Here is a 16,536-nt window from a genome sequence, read left to right on the forward strand (position 1 = left end):
CTCTGACAAACCCATATTATTTCTCCTGGTCCCAGATCTGTAAACTCCTATATCACAAACAGATCTGGGACCAGGCTACAGTATTATTACCTCCTTTCTTAGAACAGTGATGTCTGTTAAATGCACTTAAAATTTATTTCACTTGACATGCCATCTCACAACATTTAATCTGTGCTGATCTCTAACCAAATTGTATTGGTCACATACACGTGTTTAACAGATGTTATTGGTCACATACACGTGTTTAACAGATGTTATTGCGGGTGTAGCAAAATGGTTATGTTTCTATCTCCAACACTGCAGTAATATCTAACAATTTCACAACAATACACACACATCTAAGTAAAGGAATGGAATTAAGAATATAGAAATATATGGACGAGCAATATCAGAGTGGAATAGACTAAGATACAGTAGAATAGTATAGGATACAGTATATACATATGAGATGAGCAATGTCAGAGCGGAATAGACTAAGATACAGTAGAATAGTATAGGATACAGTATATACATATGAGATGAGCAATGTCAGAGCGGAATAGACTAAGATACAGTAGAATAGGATACAGTATATACATATGAGATGAGTAATGCAAAAAATATGTAAACATTATTGAAGTGGCCAGTGATTTCAAGTCATGTCTGTTGTTTTTTGATCTGATCTCGCATCAGTGAGGATGACTTGGATCTATACTCCTGCTGTAAAAAGATCAAGGGTGTGGGGTTTCCATGTCACCAAGTTCAATAAGAAAACCAGTAGCACAAATAGAACGCAAAGGGGAAGTTTATTAGGGATTTTGGTACACGGGGAATTCACCAATCACCTCACAATCCACAAGCTGTTCTCTTTGTCCATTCCGTTTTCCAAGGGAAATCCTCACACTCGGGTCCTCAGCCAATCCAGCACATAAGGGGGGTAATCCAACATTCCAGGTCACACCAGGCAATCACACAGATTTGTTTTGTTGCTCTCGTTTCTCTCACCCTTCATACCTCTCTTGTCTCTCACCTCCTCTGCCTCTTTGTGAAGGCTGCTTCCTCCTTTATCCCCAAGCACTCCCTGGCTTAACGATTTACAGTCTTGCCTCGTTGGAGCAGGAAGTCCATATAAGGCTTTGGGGTGGAGCCAGCGACCTGCAAGATATCTCTCCTCGATTACCACTCCCCTCACCTCTTCCTGCCGTCTGCCACACTGCATTTGGGATATGTACAGTGTGAACAAAGAGAAGTAACTCTGACTCTTATCTTGTGACGCTTGCAGAGAGGAGTTTAAGCAGTACCTCCGACGGCCCGACCTGAAGCAAGAGTTTGTATCCCAGTGGCAGCAGAACTATAACAGCATCCCCAAGGACATGAGAGATGACGAGGAGACCAAGGCAGAGCTGCACCAGCGTCTGGATGTAGGCTACAGTAACACAAACGCCATCAAAGCCGTGTCTGTTATGACATTTGCCCATGTCTGTTGTGTTTCCCATTTGCCTGTCAATGCTGAGAGTCTGTCTGTCGCTATGTTGGTCCGTCTATCCGTCCGTCCTTCTGTCTCGTCGGTCTGTCCTTCTGTCTGTGTTTGTCTATCTGTCTCGTCTGGTGTCGTGACACTGCAGGACCTGCGCGAGCGTCTGTGGGACATCTGTGATAAGCGTAAAGAAGAAGCGGGGCAGGAGCGGGCGGCGATCATGTGCGACGGCTGGCTGGAAGACCATACGGCGGTGCTCATCAACCATTTCTCCACACTAATGCAGGTGATGCTCCTCCCATCCTGTCCATGAACATGTTATCTCAGCATCACCCAGAACCAAATATCACAAGCGCTTGCCAGCTGACAATAAAAAGCAAGTTGAAATGAGAATCTCCATCTTAAATTTGCTCCAGGTGTGCCATACTACTATGGCTGACCCTTTAAAACAACACATCACTGCACTTTAAAACAACCCGTATCACTGGTGTATGTGACAATAAAACATTTTTAAAATATATATATATATATATATAAATATATACAGTACCAGTCAAAAGTTTGGAGACACCTACTCATTCCAGGATTTTTCTTTATTTTTACAATTTTCTACATTGTAGAATTTTAGTGAAGACATCAAAACTATGAAATAACACATATGGAATCATGTAGGAACCAAAAAAAGTTTTAAACAAATCAAAATATATGTTATATTTGAGATTCTTCAAAGTAGCCACCCTTCGCCTTGATGACAGGGTTGCACACTCTTGGCATTCTCTCAACCAGCTTCATAAGGTAGTCACCTGAAATGCATTTCAATTAACAGGTGTGCCTTGTTAAAAGTTAATTTGAGGAATTTATTTTTTTCTTAATGCGTTAGAGACAATCAGTTTTGTTGTGACATGGTAGCGTTGGTAAACAGAAGATAGCCCTATTTGGTAAAAGTCCATCTTATGGCAAGAACAGCTAAAATAAGCAAAGAGAAGCGACAGTCCATCATTACTTTAAGACATGAAGGTCAATCAATGCTTTAAAATTTCAGGAACTTTTAAAGTTTCTTCAAGTCTAGTCACAAAACCCATCAAGCGCTATGATGAAACTGTCTCTCATGAGGACCGCTACAGGAAAGGAAGTCCCAGAGTTACCTCTGCTGCAGAGGATAAGTTCATTAGAGTTAACTGCACCTCAGCGTGCAGCCCAAATGCTTCACAGATTTCAAGTACAGACACATCTCAACATTAACTGTTCCAAGGAGACTGCGTGAATCTGGCCTTCAGGGTCGAATTGCTGAAAAGAAACCACTACTAAAGGACACCATTAAGAAGAAGAGACTTGCTTTGGCCAAGAAACACAATCAATGGACATTAGAGCGGTGGAAATCTGTCCTTTGGTCTGATGAGTCCAAATTTGAGTTTTTTGGTTCCAACCACCGTGTGGTTATCGACATAACTTATATGTCGATAAATGGTATATCGGCATAACTATATCGACATAACTTGAAAGGCCGCTCACCAAGGAAGAAACCACTGCTCCAAAACCGCCATAAAAAGCCAGACTATGGTTTGCAACTGCACATGGGGACAAAGATCGTACTTTTTGGAGAAATGTCCTCTGGTTTGATGAAACAAAAATAGAACTGTTTGACCATAATGACCATTGTTATGTTTGGAGGAAAAAGGGGGAGGCTTACAAGCCAAAGAACACCATCCCAACCGTGAAGCACGGGGGTGGCAGCATCATGTTGTGGGGGTGCTTTGCTGCAGGAGGGACTGGTGCACTTCACAAACTAGATGGCATCATGAGGGAGGAAAATTATGTGGATATTTTGAAGCAACATCTCAAGACATCAGTCAGGAAGTTAAAGCTTGGTCGTAAATGGGTCATCCAAATGGACAATGACTCCAAGCATACTTCCAAAGTTGTGACAAAATGACTTAAGGACAATAAAGTCAAAGTATTGGAGTGGCCATCACAAAGCCCTGACCTTAATACCATAGAAAATTTGTGGCCAGAACTTTAAAAACTTGTGTGAGCAAGGAGGCCTACAAACCTGACTCAGTTACACCACCTCTGTCAGGAGGAATGGGCCAAAATTCACCCAACTTATTGTGGGAAGCTTGTGGAAGGCTACCTGAAACAATTGACCCAAGTTAAACAATTTAAAGGCAATGCTACCCAATACTAATTGAGTGTATGTAAACTTCTGACCCACTGGGAATGTTATGAAAGAAATAAAACCTGAAATAAATCATTCTCTCTACTATTATTCCGACATTTCACATTCTTAAAATAAAGTGATGATCCTAACTGACCTAAAACAGGGAATTTTTACTAGGTGTAAATGTCAGGAATTGTGAAAAAACTGAGTTTAAATGTATTTGGCTCAGGTGTATGTAAACTTCCGACTTCAACTGTGTATATATATATATTTTTTTAAATCCAGGACTAGGCTTAATATGTGTCTGGGAAACCGTCCCTAATTGTTAAATCTGTCATGAGCGACTGTGCAATTGCTTACGTGTATTAGTGAAAACGGGAATGTTTCAGGTTTGGTTTTTATCTCCATTTCGAGGTTGGTTAGCTCCTTGGCTGAAATGCACACTGATGTACTAATGTTGTCCTCCTCCAGGTGGAAGTGGACCGATTCCAGGACTCTCTACGTCTCCTGCGGGATTACTACACAGGCATGTACAAACAGGTGCTGTCTGAGGCGGGGCCAGAATTCACCTGTATTCCACTGCTAGACATCGTGGCGCTGGAGGAGCCAGGAAACCAGACTGACAAATCCAAGAGGCAAGCAGAAGGCTGCTGCTCAGGGGAAGGGATTCGTCCAGATTCATCCAAAATACCTAGGGTGTATTCACTAGAAACCATTCTGAACCAAATGGAAGCAAACAAGGAGGGACCAATCTACATTTGTCCAATAATATAACTCCTGTTTTGGTTGCAAAACAGTTTTTTTCCATTGAATTTTTTTTTTGCTACGGTGTGCCCTAATGAATACACACCTGCTTTTCTGTCAGTTATTCTCCATTGATGTATAATAGAAACTGACCTAGCTAGCTGCTCTCCCCTAGCCCAAATCTGGATTTTCTATCAGTTATTATCCATTTATGCAGAGCATAATGACGTGGCCTTTTGCGCAGCCAATCACAGCACGGACCCATTTGATCTGGTATACCCAATGCCAGTCAGGGAGAGTCACAGCTATTTCAATAGTTAATACCTTTGCTTATTTAGGGGACTTTACAGTATTAGGTTTTTCATCAATTGTTACTGTCGTCTCATCGTCAAACACTCCTGTCCCTCCAGTTCTGAAAGAGTCACCAAGAGTGCTGGTAAAAGAGACTGTGAAGGAGACGAAAAGAAGAAAACCAAAGTGTAAGAGAAAGCACTGCCCAATTTACCTCTCACCTTGGTCAAATATAGACACGTCAAAGGGATATTTCCTACAAAAACAATATTCTAGAACTTTGTTTCACATAAGTCCACTGTTAATGCAATCCCATTTTTTGTTTTGCATGTCAGCAGACAGGTTTTCAAGATAAGGCACTTTCAGTACAGAGCAAGAACTTCCATTGATGATGCGTTTTGCATCGTGTGATTTTGTTCGTCTGTTATTGCAGTGTTCCACTGATTCCCCGCAGACCTCCCTCTACCGAAGTGGCCTCTATGAAACAGAAGGGCTTCCAGGACCCCGACGAGAAGCTGCTGCACGACATCTATCAGACTGCTCTGACAGCCATCAACAACATGGTGTGTGTGTGTGTGTGTGTGTGTGTGTGTGTGTGTGTGTGTGTGTGTGTGTTTGTGAGCGTATGTATGTGTTTCTCATAGGTAGTTGTGTGTGTCCAGGTGTCAGTGGAGGCGGCTCAACGCGAGGCAGAGGAGAATGAGGAGGCTCAGCAGCAGATGGATAGAGAACGGCTACAGAGAATGTCCCAAGCCTCCGCCTCTGCTGCAGCCGCCGCAGCCAACTCTGGCAAGGACAAGAAGAAAGCTGGCACCAAGAAGAAAGGTTGGACTTATTCTATCCCAGTGGTTTTCAAATCCGAGCCTGGAGGTCCGGTGTACTGCTGGTTTTCTGTTCTACCTGAAAATAATTGTACCCACCTGGTGTCCCAGGTCTAAATCAGTCCTTCATTAGAGGGGAACAATGAAAATCACCAGCTTCAAGGTCCAGATTTGGATTTGCCCCGTACTCTCTCTCACTCCACAATCGTCTCCTCTCACCGTTCATAAGAAGTGTCCCTCTTTAAATTGAGTACATGATCTACTGTCACAATCTACTATGATCAGCATTGTTTGTTTGATGGGACTGGGATCCCTGCACATCAGTATGTGTCAAGCATATTTATTTTTGTGTCAACTGTTTTGAGGATTTTCTCTTGAAAATCTAAAAAAAAAGTGACTTCCTTTTTTAGGCCCTCCCTCCCCTGCTCAGGAGCCCAGCCCACCCCCTGCCCCAGAGGAAGATTCAGAGGAGGTCTGCAAGAGGGCCATACGGAACAAAATCAGACAGGAGTATGCTGCAGCCCTCGACCATGAAGGTACCAAACTACAGCATTGGCTGTAGAGCCCAAATACCACCCTATTCCCTATATAGGGAATAGGGTGCCTTTTGGGATGCAGCCTTCCCCAGCGGAGACACCCATGCATACCCCACAAGACATGCCACCAGAGGTCTCTTCACAATCCCCAAGTCCAGAGCAGACTATGGGAAATGTACAGTACTACATAGAGCCATGACTACATGAATCTCTGCATCAGGTAACTGATGCAAGCAGTAGAATCCACTTTTTTTTTAAACAGGTAAAAATACACCTTATGGACCAGCGGGGACTGTGAAGTAACACAGACATAGGCACAGACACATGAATACATAACATACGTACTATACACACACACATGATAACATACGCGCTATACACACACGTACACATGGATTTTGTGTTATAGATACGTGGTAGTGAAGTATGGGCCTGAGGGCACACACTTAGAGTGTTGTGAATTCTGTAATGAATGTATTGTAATGTTTTTAAAATTGTATAGCTGAAGAGTAGCTAGCTGGCAGCAGCTAATGGGGATCCATAACAAATATAAAGGCTTTTACGTGCCCCTCCACCCCACCCTTCCAGACAGTGCAGTGAAGGTGCGTGTGGAGCTGGTCAAGGCCTGTGCTCTGTGCATGGTGAGGGTCCTGCACAGACAGGCAGAGCAGGCCTTCAGGAACATGGAGGAGTGGCTGGGAGCCCGCTTCCTGTCTGAGATGAACAGGTATACTCCGGCGATGAAGTTCCCCCTAGGTACAGGTCTAGGATCAGCTTCCCCTCCCCAATCCTAACCTTAACCATTAGTGGGGATAAAATGCTAAACCGACCCAAGATCAGCATCTAGGGTCAACCTCACGCTACTTCTCTGTCCCCCCAGCATTGACCAGCTGGCTGAGGTGGTGCGTCACCACATCGAGTCAGCCGCCAAGCTCCAGAGTGAACTGATGCTGGTATGCACAGACTTCTTCCTGAACGGGGACATTCGGGTTGTGGTCAGCCCCCCTAACCCTCCTCGCCCCGCCCCTTTGGAGCTTCCCACAGACAGCACTCTCACCATCCTTCAGTTGGAGGCCTTCTACCGCCAGCTACGCAAGGTGGCGCCCACAGGTCTGCAACATTAATATATGTACACAGTATTAGCCAAGTGTATGTACTAATCTATGTCATTATTTACATTTACATTTACATTTAAGTCATTTAGCAGACGCTCTTATCCAGAGCGACTTACAAATTGGTGCTTTCACCTTATGACATCCAGTGGAACAGCCACTTTACAATAGTGCATCTAGGTCTTTTAAGGGGGGGGAAGGATTACTTTATCCTATCCTAGGTATTCCTTAAAGAGGTGGGGTTTCAGGTGTCTCCGGAAGGTGGTGATTGACTCCGCTGTCCTGGCGTCGTGAGGGAGTTTGTTCCACCATTGGGGGCCAGAGCAGCGAACAGTTTTGACTGGGCTGAGCGGGAACTGTACTTCCTCAGTGGTAGGGAGGCGAGCAGGCCAGAGGTGGATGAACGCAGTGCCCTTGTTTGGGTGTAGGGCCTGATCAGAGCCTGGAGGTAGTGAGGTGCCGTTCCCCTCACAGCTCCGTAGGCAAGCACCATGGTCTTGTAGCGGATGCGAGCTTCAACTGGAAGCCAGTGGAGAGAGCGGAGGAGCGGGGTGACGTGAGAGAACTTGGGAAGGTTGAACACCAGACGGGCTGCGGCGTTCTGGATGAGTTGTAGGGGTTTAATGGCACAGGCAGGGAGCCCAGCCAACAGCGAGTTGCAGTAATCCAGACGGGAGATGACAAGTGCCTGGATTAGGACCTGCGCCGCTTCCTGTGTGAGGCAGGGTCGTACTCTGCGGATGTTGTAGAGCATGAACCTACAGGAACGGGCCACCGCCTTGATGTTATTTGAGAACGACAGGGTGTTGTCCAGGATCACGCCAAGGTTCTTAGCGCTCTGGGACGAGGACACAATGGAGTTGTCAACCGTGATGGCGAGATCATGGAACGGGCAGTCCTTCCCGGGAGGAAGAGCAGCTCCGTCTTGCCGAGGTTCAGCTTGAGGTGATGATCCGTCATCCACACTGATATGTCTGCCAGACATGCAGAGATGCGATTCGCCACCTGGTCGTCAGAAGGGGGAAAGGAGAAGATTAATTGTGTGTCGTCTGCATAGCAATGATAGGAGAGACCATGTGAGGTTATGACAGAGCCAAGTGACTTGGTGTATAGCGAGAATAGGAGAGGGCCTAGAACAGAGCCCTGGGGGACACCAGTGGTGAGAGCACGTGGTGAGGAGACGGATTCTCGCCACGCCACCTGGTAGGAGCGACCTGTCAGGTAGGACGCAATCCAAGCGTGGGCCGCGCCGGAGATGCCCAACTCGGAGAGGGTGGAGAGGAGGATCTGATGGTTCACAGTATCGAAGGCAGCCGATAGGTCTAGAAGGATGAGAGCAGAGGAGAGAGAGTTAGCTTTAGCAGTGCGGAGCGCCTCCGTGATACAGAGAAGAGCAGTCTCAGTTGAATGACTAGTCTTGAAACCTGACTGATTTGGATCAAGAAGGTCATTCTGAGAGAGATAGCGGGAGAGCTGGCCAAGGACGGCACGGCACGTTCAAGAGTTTTGGAGAGAAAAGAAAGAAGGGATACTGGTCTGTAGTTGTTGACATCGGAGGGATCGAGTGTAGGTTTTTTCAGAAGGGGTGCAACTCTCGCTCTCTTGAAGACGGGAGGGACGTAGCCAGCGGTCAGGGATGAGTTGATGAGCGAGGTGAGGTAAGGGAGAAGGTCACCGGAGATGGTCTGGAGAAGAGAGGAGGGGATAGGGTCAAGCGGGCAGGTTGTTGGGCGGCCGGCCGTCACAAGACGCGAGATGTCATCTGGAGAGAGAGGGGAGAAAGAGGTCAGAGCACAGGGTAGGGCAGTGTGAGCAGAACCAGCGGTGTCGTTTGACTTAGCAAACGAGGATCGGATGTCGTCGACCTTCTTTTCAAAATGGTTGACGAAGTCATCTGCAGAGAGGGAGGAGGGGGGGGGGGAGGAGGATTCAAGAGGGAGGAGAAGGTGGCAAAGAGCTTCCTAGGGTTAGAGGCAGATGCTTGGAATTTAGAGTGGTAGAAAGTGGCTTTAGCAGCAGAGACAGAGGAGGAAAATGTAGAGAGGAGGGAGTGAAAGGATGCCAGGTCTGCAGGGAGGCGAGTTTTCCTCCATTTCCGCTCGGCTGCCCGGAGCCCTGTTCTGTGAGCTCGCAATGAGTCGTCGAGCCACGGAGCGGGAGGGGAGGACCGAGCCGGCCTGGAGGATAGGGGACATAGAGAGTCAAAGGATGCAGAAAGGGAGGAGAGGAGGGTTGAGGAGGCAGAATCAGGAGATAGGTTGGAGAAGGTTTGAGCAGAGGGAAGAGATGATAGGATAGAAGAGGAGAGAGTAGCGGGGGAGAGAGAGCGAAGGTTGGGACGGCGCGATACCATCCGAGTAGGGGCAGTGTGGGAAGTGTTGGATGAGAGCGAGAGGGAAAAGGATACAAGGTAGTGGTCGGAGACTTGGAGGGGAGTTGCAATGAGGTTAGTGGAGGAACAGCATCTAGTAAAGATGAGGTCGAGCGTATTGCCTGCCTTGTGAGTAGGGGGAAGGTGAGAGGGTGAGGTCAAAAGAGGAGAGGAGTGGAAAGAAGGAGGCAGAGAGGAATGAGTCAAAGGTAGACGTGGGGAGGTTAAAGTCGCCCAGAACTGTGAGAGGTGAGCCGTCCTCAGGAAAGGAGCTTATCAAGGCATCAAGCTCATTGATGAACTCTCCGAGGGAACCTGGAGGGCGATAAATGATAAGGATGTTAAGCTTGAAAGGGCTGGTAACTGTGACAGCATGGAATTCAAAGGAGGCGATAGACAGATGGGTAAGGGGAGAAAGAGAGAATGACCACTTGGGAGAGATGAGGATCCCGGTGCCACCACCCCGCTGACCAGAAGCTCTCGGGTGTGCGAGAGCACGTGGGCGGACGAAGAGAGAGCAGTAGGAGTAGCGGTGTTGTCTGTGGTGATCCATGTTTCCGTCAGAGCCAAGAAGTCGAGGGACTGGAGGGAGACATAGGCTGAGATGAACTCTGCCTTGTTGGCCGCAGATCGGCAGTTCCAGAGGCTACCGGAGACCTGGAACTCCACGTGGGTCGTGCGCGCTGGGACCACCAGATTAGGGTGGCTGCGGCCATGCGGTGTGGAGCGTTTGTATGGTCTGTGCAGAGAGGAGAGAACAGGGATAGACAGACACATAGTTGACAGGCTAGAGAAGAGGCTACGCTAATGCAGAGGAGATTGGAATGACAAGTGGACTACACGTCTCGAATGTTCAGAAAGTTAAGCTTACGTAGCAAGAATCTAATTGACTAAAATGATTAAAATGATAGAGTACTGCTGGGGTAGGCTAGCTGCGTTGTTGACACTACCCTAATCAAGTCGTACCGTTGAGTGTGAAGTTTCTACAATGCTGCTTATCGGGAGCTAGCTGGCTAGCTAGCAGTGTTGGTTACGTTACGTTGCGTAGGAGAACGACAATAGCTGGCTAGCTAACCTAGAAAATCGCTCTAGACTACACAATTATCTTTGAAAGTGCTGGAACAAGTACTCAATTGTCATACTTGAGTAAAAGTAAAGTTACCTTAATAGAAAATGACTCAAGTAAAAGTCACCCAGTAAAATGCTTACTTGAGTAAAAGTCTAAAAGTATTTGGTTTTAAAAATACCTAAGCATTAAAAGTAAATGGAATTGCTCAAATGTACTTAAGTATCAAAAGTAAAAGTATAAATCATTTAAAATTCCTTATATTAAGCAAACCAGTAGGGGTGACCAGGGATGTTTTCTTGATAAGTGTGTGAATTGGACAATTTTACTGTCAAAATGTAACGAGTACTTTTGGGTGTCAGGGAAAATGTATGGAGCAAAATAAAAGTAAATGTTGCCAAAAATATAAATAGTAAAGTACAGATACCAACAAAAAATACTTAAGTAGTACTTTAAAGTATTTTCACTAAAGTACTTTACCCCACTGGCGTAGTAACATTAAATAGTACCCGCAAAACACCAGTCTCAACGTCAACAGTGAAGAGGCGAATCCGGGATGCTGGCCTTCTAGGCAGAGTTCCTCTGTCCAGTGTCTGTTCTTTTGTCCATCTTAATATTTTATTTTTATTGGCCAGTCTGAGATATGGCTTTTTCTTTGCAACTCTGCCAAGGCCAGCATCCCAGAGTCGCCTCTTCACTGTTGACGTTGAGACTGGTGTTTTGCAGGTACTATTTAATGAAGCTGCCAGTTGAGGACTTGTGAGGCGTAAATACTCATGTACTTGTCCTTGTCCTCAGTTGTGCACCGGGGCCTCCCACTCCTCTTTCTATGCTGGTTCTATGACTATGTAGATATTCCATAAAAAATCTGCCGTTTCCAGCAACAATAGTCATTTACAACATTAACAATGTCTACACTGTATTTCTGATACATTTTATGTTATTTTAATGGACAATTTTTTAAAATTTTCTTTCAAAAACAAGGACATGGATTCCCCTGATTTATGTTAATCTCTATTGTATTTCTTTGATTCCTCATGTCCTTTTTTCTCGCTTCCTTCTCAAAACGCATTGGAGGAGGAGATCCGAGGTTCCTCTCCTCTGACCTCCTCCAATGCATTTTGATAAGGAGGTGAGGAGAAAGGATGCGAGGAATCAAGGATTTATCAACTGATACGCTTGAGATTCACCCATCAACTCTGTGTGTCCCGTCAGGTGTGCAGTGCAGTACTGACTTCTGGGAGATCCTGCAGGAGATCACCTCTCTGAACATGGGGACCAACGCTCTGCCAGACCCCTGGATGCACATCTCAGAGTCTCAGGTACACTCACTGGCTGGCTGTCTGGCTGACTGACTGACTGACTGCCTGGCTGACTCACTGACTGACTGGGCGACTCACAGACTGACTGACTGGCCGACTCACAGACTGACTGACTGGCCGACTCACTGACTGACTCACTCACTGACCCGCTGACTGACTCACTGACCCACTCACTGACTGACTGGCTTGACTCACTGACTGACTCACTGGCTGGCTGACTGACCCAGTGGCTGTCTGGCTGACACCGCTGACTGACTCACTCACTGGCTGACTGACAGACCAACTCACTGACTGACTCGCTGGTTGACTGACTGACTCACTGACCCGCTGGCTGACTGACTGACTCACTGACCCACTGGCTGACTATCTGACTGACTGACTGACTCACTGACCCACTGTCTGTCTGACTGACTGACTGATCCACTGGCTGACTGACTGACTGACCCACTGACTGACCGACCCATTGGCTGACTGACCCACTGGCTGACTATCTGACTGACTGACTGACTCACTGACCCACTGTCTGTCTGACTGACTGATCCACTGGCTGACTGACTGACCCACTGACTGACAGACCCATTGGCTGACTGACCCATTGGCTGACTGACCCATTGGCTGACTGACCCATTGGCTGACTGGCTGACTGACCCATTGGCTGACCCAATGGCTAACTGACCCATTGGCTGACTGACTAACTGACTGGCTGACTAACTCACTGACTGAATCACTGACTGACTCACTGGCTGACTGTCTCACTCACTGACTGACTGATTCACTGACTGGCTGACTAACTGACTGGCTGACTGACTCACTGACTAACTGACCTGCTGACTGACTGACCCATTGGCTGACTTACTGACTGACCCATGGGCTGGCTGGCTGGCTGACTGACCCATTGGCTGGCTGACTGACTGACTGACTGGCTGGCTGACTCACAACTTGGCTACTAGGGTGTCATCACGGCCACAAACAGTCATGTTCTCATGAACAGACATGGAGTGTGTGTGTGTGTATGTTTGTTTGTGTTTGTGTGAAATGTGTGTGTGTGTGTAGCTGGTGGAGCTGGTGTCGATGCTAACCCAGAACACAGAGATGCTGGACTGGCGTCAGTTCCTGCTGAGTGCCGCCCTCCCCTGGCCCACCCCTACTCTGCCTCAGCTGCTGCAAGTGTTGGCCCGCTTCAAGATGGAGGACGCTGGGGCCACAGGGTCTTTGACTGAGGAGCAGTACTTAAAGGTACCTTCCTACGCTATGGGGTGAAGTTTCCCCCTAGGTACAGATCTAGGTTTAGCTTCCCCTTCCCCAATCCTAACCTTAATCATCAGTGGGGGAAATGCTAAACTGACCCATGATCAGCATCAAGGGGAAATTTCACCATATACCACCTACCTACAGTACACTACCAGCTCTTCAACAAACTCTACTATCACCATCACATTTCCCATTACACACAGTGATATTAGCACTTTTTAAACATATGGCAGTCAAATCTTTATGTCTTGGTTAGCATCAAATGATGGCTGCCAAAATGCATGAATTACACATCATTACAGGTGGTAGGTGAAGACTTGACATTGTCGCTCATACTGTGATACCTGGTTGACATGTATGAATGAATCATATTTTCTTGCTTCATTATTAGGTTGAGTTGTGGTTCCCTAGTGAGCGGGCACTGCCCATTCCCGAAGACCTGTCTGAGCCACTTCCTTACGATCGCTTGGCTAATCTACGGAAGGTACACATAGCAACAACACCCAGACCTGGATTCAAATACTATTAGAAATCTTTTAAATACTTTTAGTGCTGAGTTAAGTCTGCCTGGAGTGTCAGATGGGCGGGGTTTGCAGTCTCACAACAACCAACTGCTTGAATTTATAAATGGAATAATACAAATCATCACACAATGTTGCATTGATAACTCATCTGCAAATATTTCTTGCAGTTTTTCTTCCTGCTTTTCGCCGACCCCGATTGCTCGCCAGCTCGTGTGGACTACGTGACCATGCTGCTGTACTTCGCCGCCCACCCTGACCCTACGCAGGGCTTTGTCCGAGCTCTCAGTGTCGTCATGGGACAGCCGCTTCGACACCAGTCTAGCAGTAGACTTCTCAAGGTTGGCTTCGTCACTCTGCATCCAAGGCTGCATGTGAAGCAGCATCCTATTCCCTTATATAGTGTCCCGACTCTAGTCAAAAGGAGTGTACTATATAGTGTCCTGCCTCTAGTCAAAAGGAGTGTACTATATAGTGTCCCGACTCTAGTCAACAGGAGTGTACTATATAGTGTCCTGACTCTAGTCAAAAGGAGTGTACTATATAGTGTCCCGACTCTAGTCAAAAGGAGTGTACTATATAGTGTCCTGACTCTAGTCAAAAGGAGTGTACTATATAGTGTCCCGACTCTAGTCAAAAGGAGTGTACTATATAGTGTCCCGACTCTAGCCAAAAGGAGTGTACTATATAGTGTCCCGACTCTAGTCAAAAGGAGTGTACTATATAGTGTCCCGACTCTAGTCAAAAGGAGTGTACTATATAGTGTCCTGACTCTAGTCAAAAGGAGTGTACTATATAGTGTCCCGACTCTAGTCAAAAGGAGTGTACTATATAGTGTCCCGACTCTAGTCAAAAGGAGTGTACTATATAGTGTCCCGACTCTAGTCAAAAGGAGTATACTATATAGTGTCCCGACTCTAGTCAAAAGGAGTGTACTATGTAGGGGAATATGGTACCGTTTTGTCCTTAACTACACCTCATAGTCCCTATTAGATGTATCATGTGCATATGTTTCAAGTCCAGTGTCATCAACATACTGTATGGTATGTTGATAACTAAGTAGCAGTAGTAGTAATAGCAGTAGCACTAATAGTCATAGTAGCAGTAATAGTATCAGTATCAGTAGTATCAGTATCAGTAGTAGCAATAGCAGTAGTAGTAGCAGCAGTAGTAGTTGTTGTAGTAGTGTCAGTAGTTGCAGTAGTAGTTGTAGCAGTAGTACCAGTAGCTTGGCCTTGGTGCAGATGCTCAGAGCATCTGCTCATTTCTATCCATTGTTTGATGACTAACTGTGAATTTGTAGTCGGTGCCTTACATGGAGGAGGGGCTGAGTGAGTCGACCGAGCTAGAGGAGGAGGTGGAGCCTCAGGGGGGGCCAAGAGGGGAGGAGGGGGTGTCCATTCCTGCCCTCCTCCGAGCTATCTGTCACGGGGGAGCCTGGGGGGCATGCCAGAACCGCTTCCATCCCAACTGGAAGAGTCCTGATGAATATCAAGAGGTACAGGACAGGAGTTTCACTCCATTCTGTAAGATATATATATATATATATATATATATATAAATATAACCTGGTCCCAGATCTGTTTGTGTTGTCATGACAACTCCCTGTCATGACAAGGAGTTAGCAGAAACAGATCTGGGACCAGGCTAAGAAACATATGAAACACTACTTCCCACTTAATCATATTGCTTATGTTGCTGTTTTTTGCCAAATGATATTGCCACTCTTACCCACTCCTACCTAACACTTCACAGTGATTGGTAGCATTTTGAAAATGCATTTGCAAAAATAAAAAATAACCTAATTTTGATTTACTGGGATGAACTGAACTACCTGGCTGATTGATGAACGATTTCAACAATCAATCAATCCATCAATCAAATGTATTTATAAAGCCTTTTTTTACATCAGCCGATGTCTCATACAGAAACCCAGCCTAAAACCCCAAACAGCAAGCAATGCAGCTGGAGAAGCACGGTGGCTAGGGAACAACTCCCTAGAAAAGGCCAAAACCTAGGAAGAAACCTAGAGAGGAACCAGGCTCTGAGGGGTGGCCAGTCCTCTTCTGGCTATGCCGGGACATCAATCTGTCTTTTGAACGAAAATGTGTACATTTTTGTTTGGGAGCTGCTTGTTAAGTCTAGGATTGTTCTTTACCCACAGGACTTTGTGAAGGTCTACAGAGAACTGGGGTACAAGGTTGAGGACAAGATTCCATTCTCCATCCTATCCCAGCATCCGGTCATACAAGATCTGATCGAGGGCTCTGCTCAATACCAACTCATTGTTAGTATGGAACAATAGAAAACTTCACACTCAAAAGATAAACACACTGTATAGTATTCACAACACGATACCTAGGTTCAAATAGCATTGGCTTTCTTTCACATACTTTGAATGTTTGTTTGAGTCTGCCGAATGGGTGAGATCTGTGTGCTTCTGGGACTGTTTCATTGGTCCCCAAGATTGATCAAGCACAGCTCAAATATTTGAAAGAAAACGACTACTATTTGAATCCAGGTCCAAGCCCATAAAGAAAGACAGCCCCTCTTCACGTTCCTATTGAACAGTGATCAAGCTAACCTCTCCATGCTCTCCCTCTCATTCCCAGGATATTCACCGAGCTCTGCAGGTCCAACAGAGCGAAGGGGAGCCTCTGTCTTTGATGGTGTCTTAAGATAAATATACCTAATATATCACGCAGTTAACTCTCACAAGCCAACCTGAGATTCCCATCCACTTAGAAATGCAGTTGATTTCAAATTAATTCTGCAAATTATAAAGTAAAATAATTAGAATTAATTATTTCAAAATGTTAACCTTCAGTTTATGAATGACATGCCTCTTTCTTGAAGTAAAGTGTTTCATTAAAATCACAAAAATGAA

The 16,536-nt window shown here is 46.0% G+C and overlaps 1 protein-coding gene across 1 annotated transcript in view; it reads left to right on the plus strand.

The window, feature by feature from the left end:
• Positions 1-16,536, plus strand: part of spef2 (sperm flagellar 2) — a 55,964-nt gene extending 39,428 nt beyond the window's left edge. The window contains exons 23-38 of the mRNA XM_065011126.1: positions 1,262-1,400; positions 1,605-1,742; positions 4,086-4,249; positions 4,769-4,837; positions 5,083-5,212; positions 5,312-5,474; positions 5,881-6,006; positions 6,595-6,733; positions 6,887-7,116; positions 11,771-11,877; positions 12,931-13,113; positions 13,520-13,612; positions 13,820-13,990; positions 14,953-15,147; positions 15,814-15,936; positions 16,262-16,536. Of these exons, the coding sequence (XP_064867198.1) occupies positions 1,262-1,400; positions 1,605-1,742; positions 4,086-4,249; positions 4,769-4,837; positions 5,083-5,212; positions 5,312-5,474; positions 5,881-6,006; positions 6,595-6,733; positions 6,887-7,116; positions 11,771-11,877; positions 12,931-13,113; positions 13,520-13,612; positions 13,820-13,990; positions 14,953-15,147; positions 15,814-15,936; positions 16,262-16,327 (2,236 nt within the window). The 3' untranslated portion in view covers positions 16,328-16,536. The remainder of the gene's footprint in view (positions 1-1,261; positions 1,401-1,604; positions 1,743-4,085; positions 4,250-4,768; positions 4,838-5,082; positions 5,213-5,311; positions 5,475-5,880; positions 6,007-6,594; positions 6,734-6,886; positions 7,117-11,770; positions 11,878-12,930; positions 13,114-13,519; positions 13,613-13,819; positions 13,991-14,952; positions 15,148-15,813; positions 15,937-16,261) is intronic.

The sequence above is a fragment of the Oncorhynchus nerka genome, linkage group LG27, assembly GCF_034236695.1.
Source record: "Oncorhynchus nerka isolate Pitt River linkage group LG27, Oner_Uvic_2.0, whole genome shotgun sequence".
In the NCBI taxonomy this organism is placed as follows: domain Eukaryota; kingdom Metazoa; phylum Chordata; class Actinopteri; order Salmoniformes; family Salmonidae; genus Oncorhynchus; species Oncorhynchus nerka.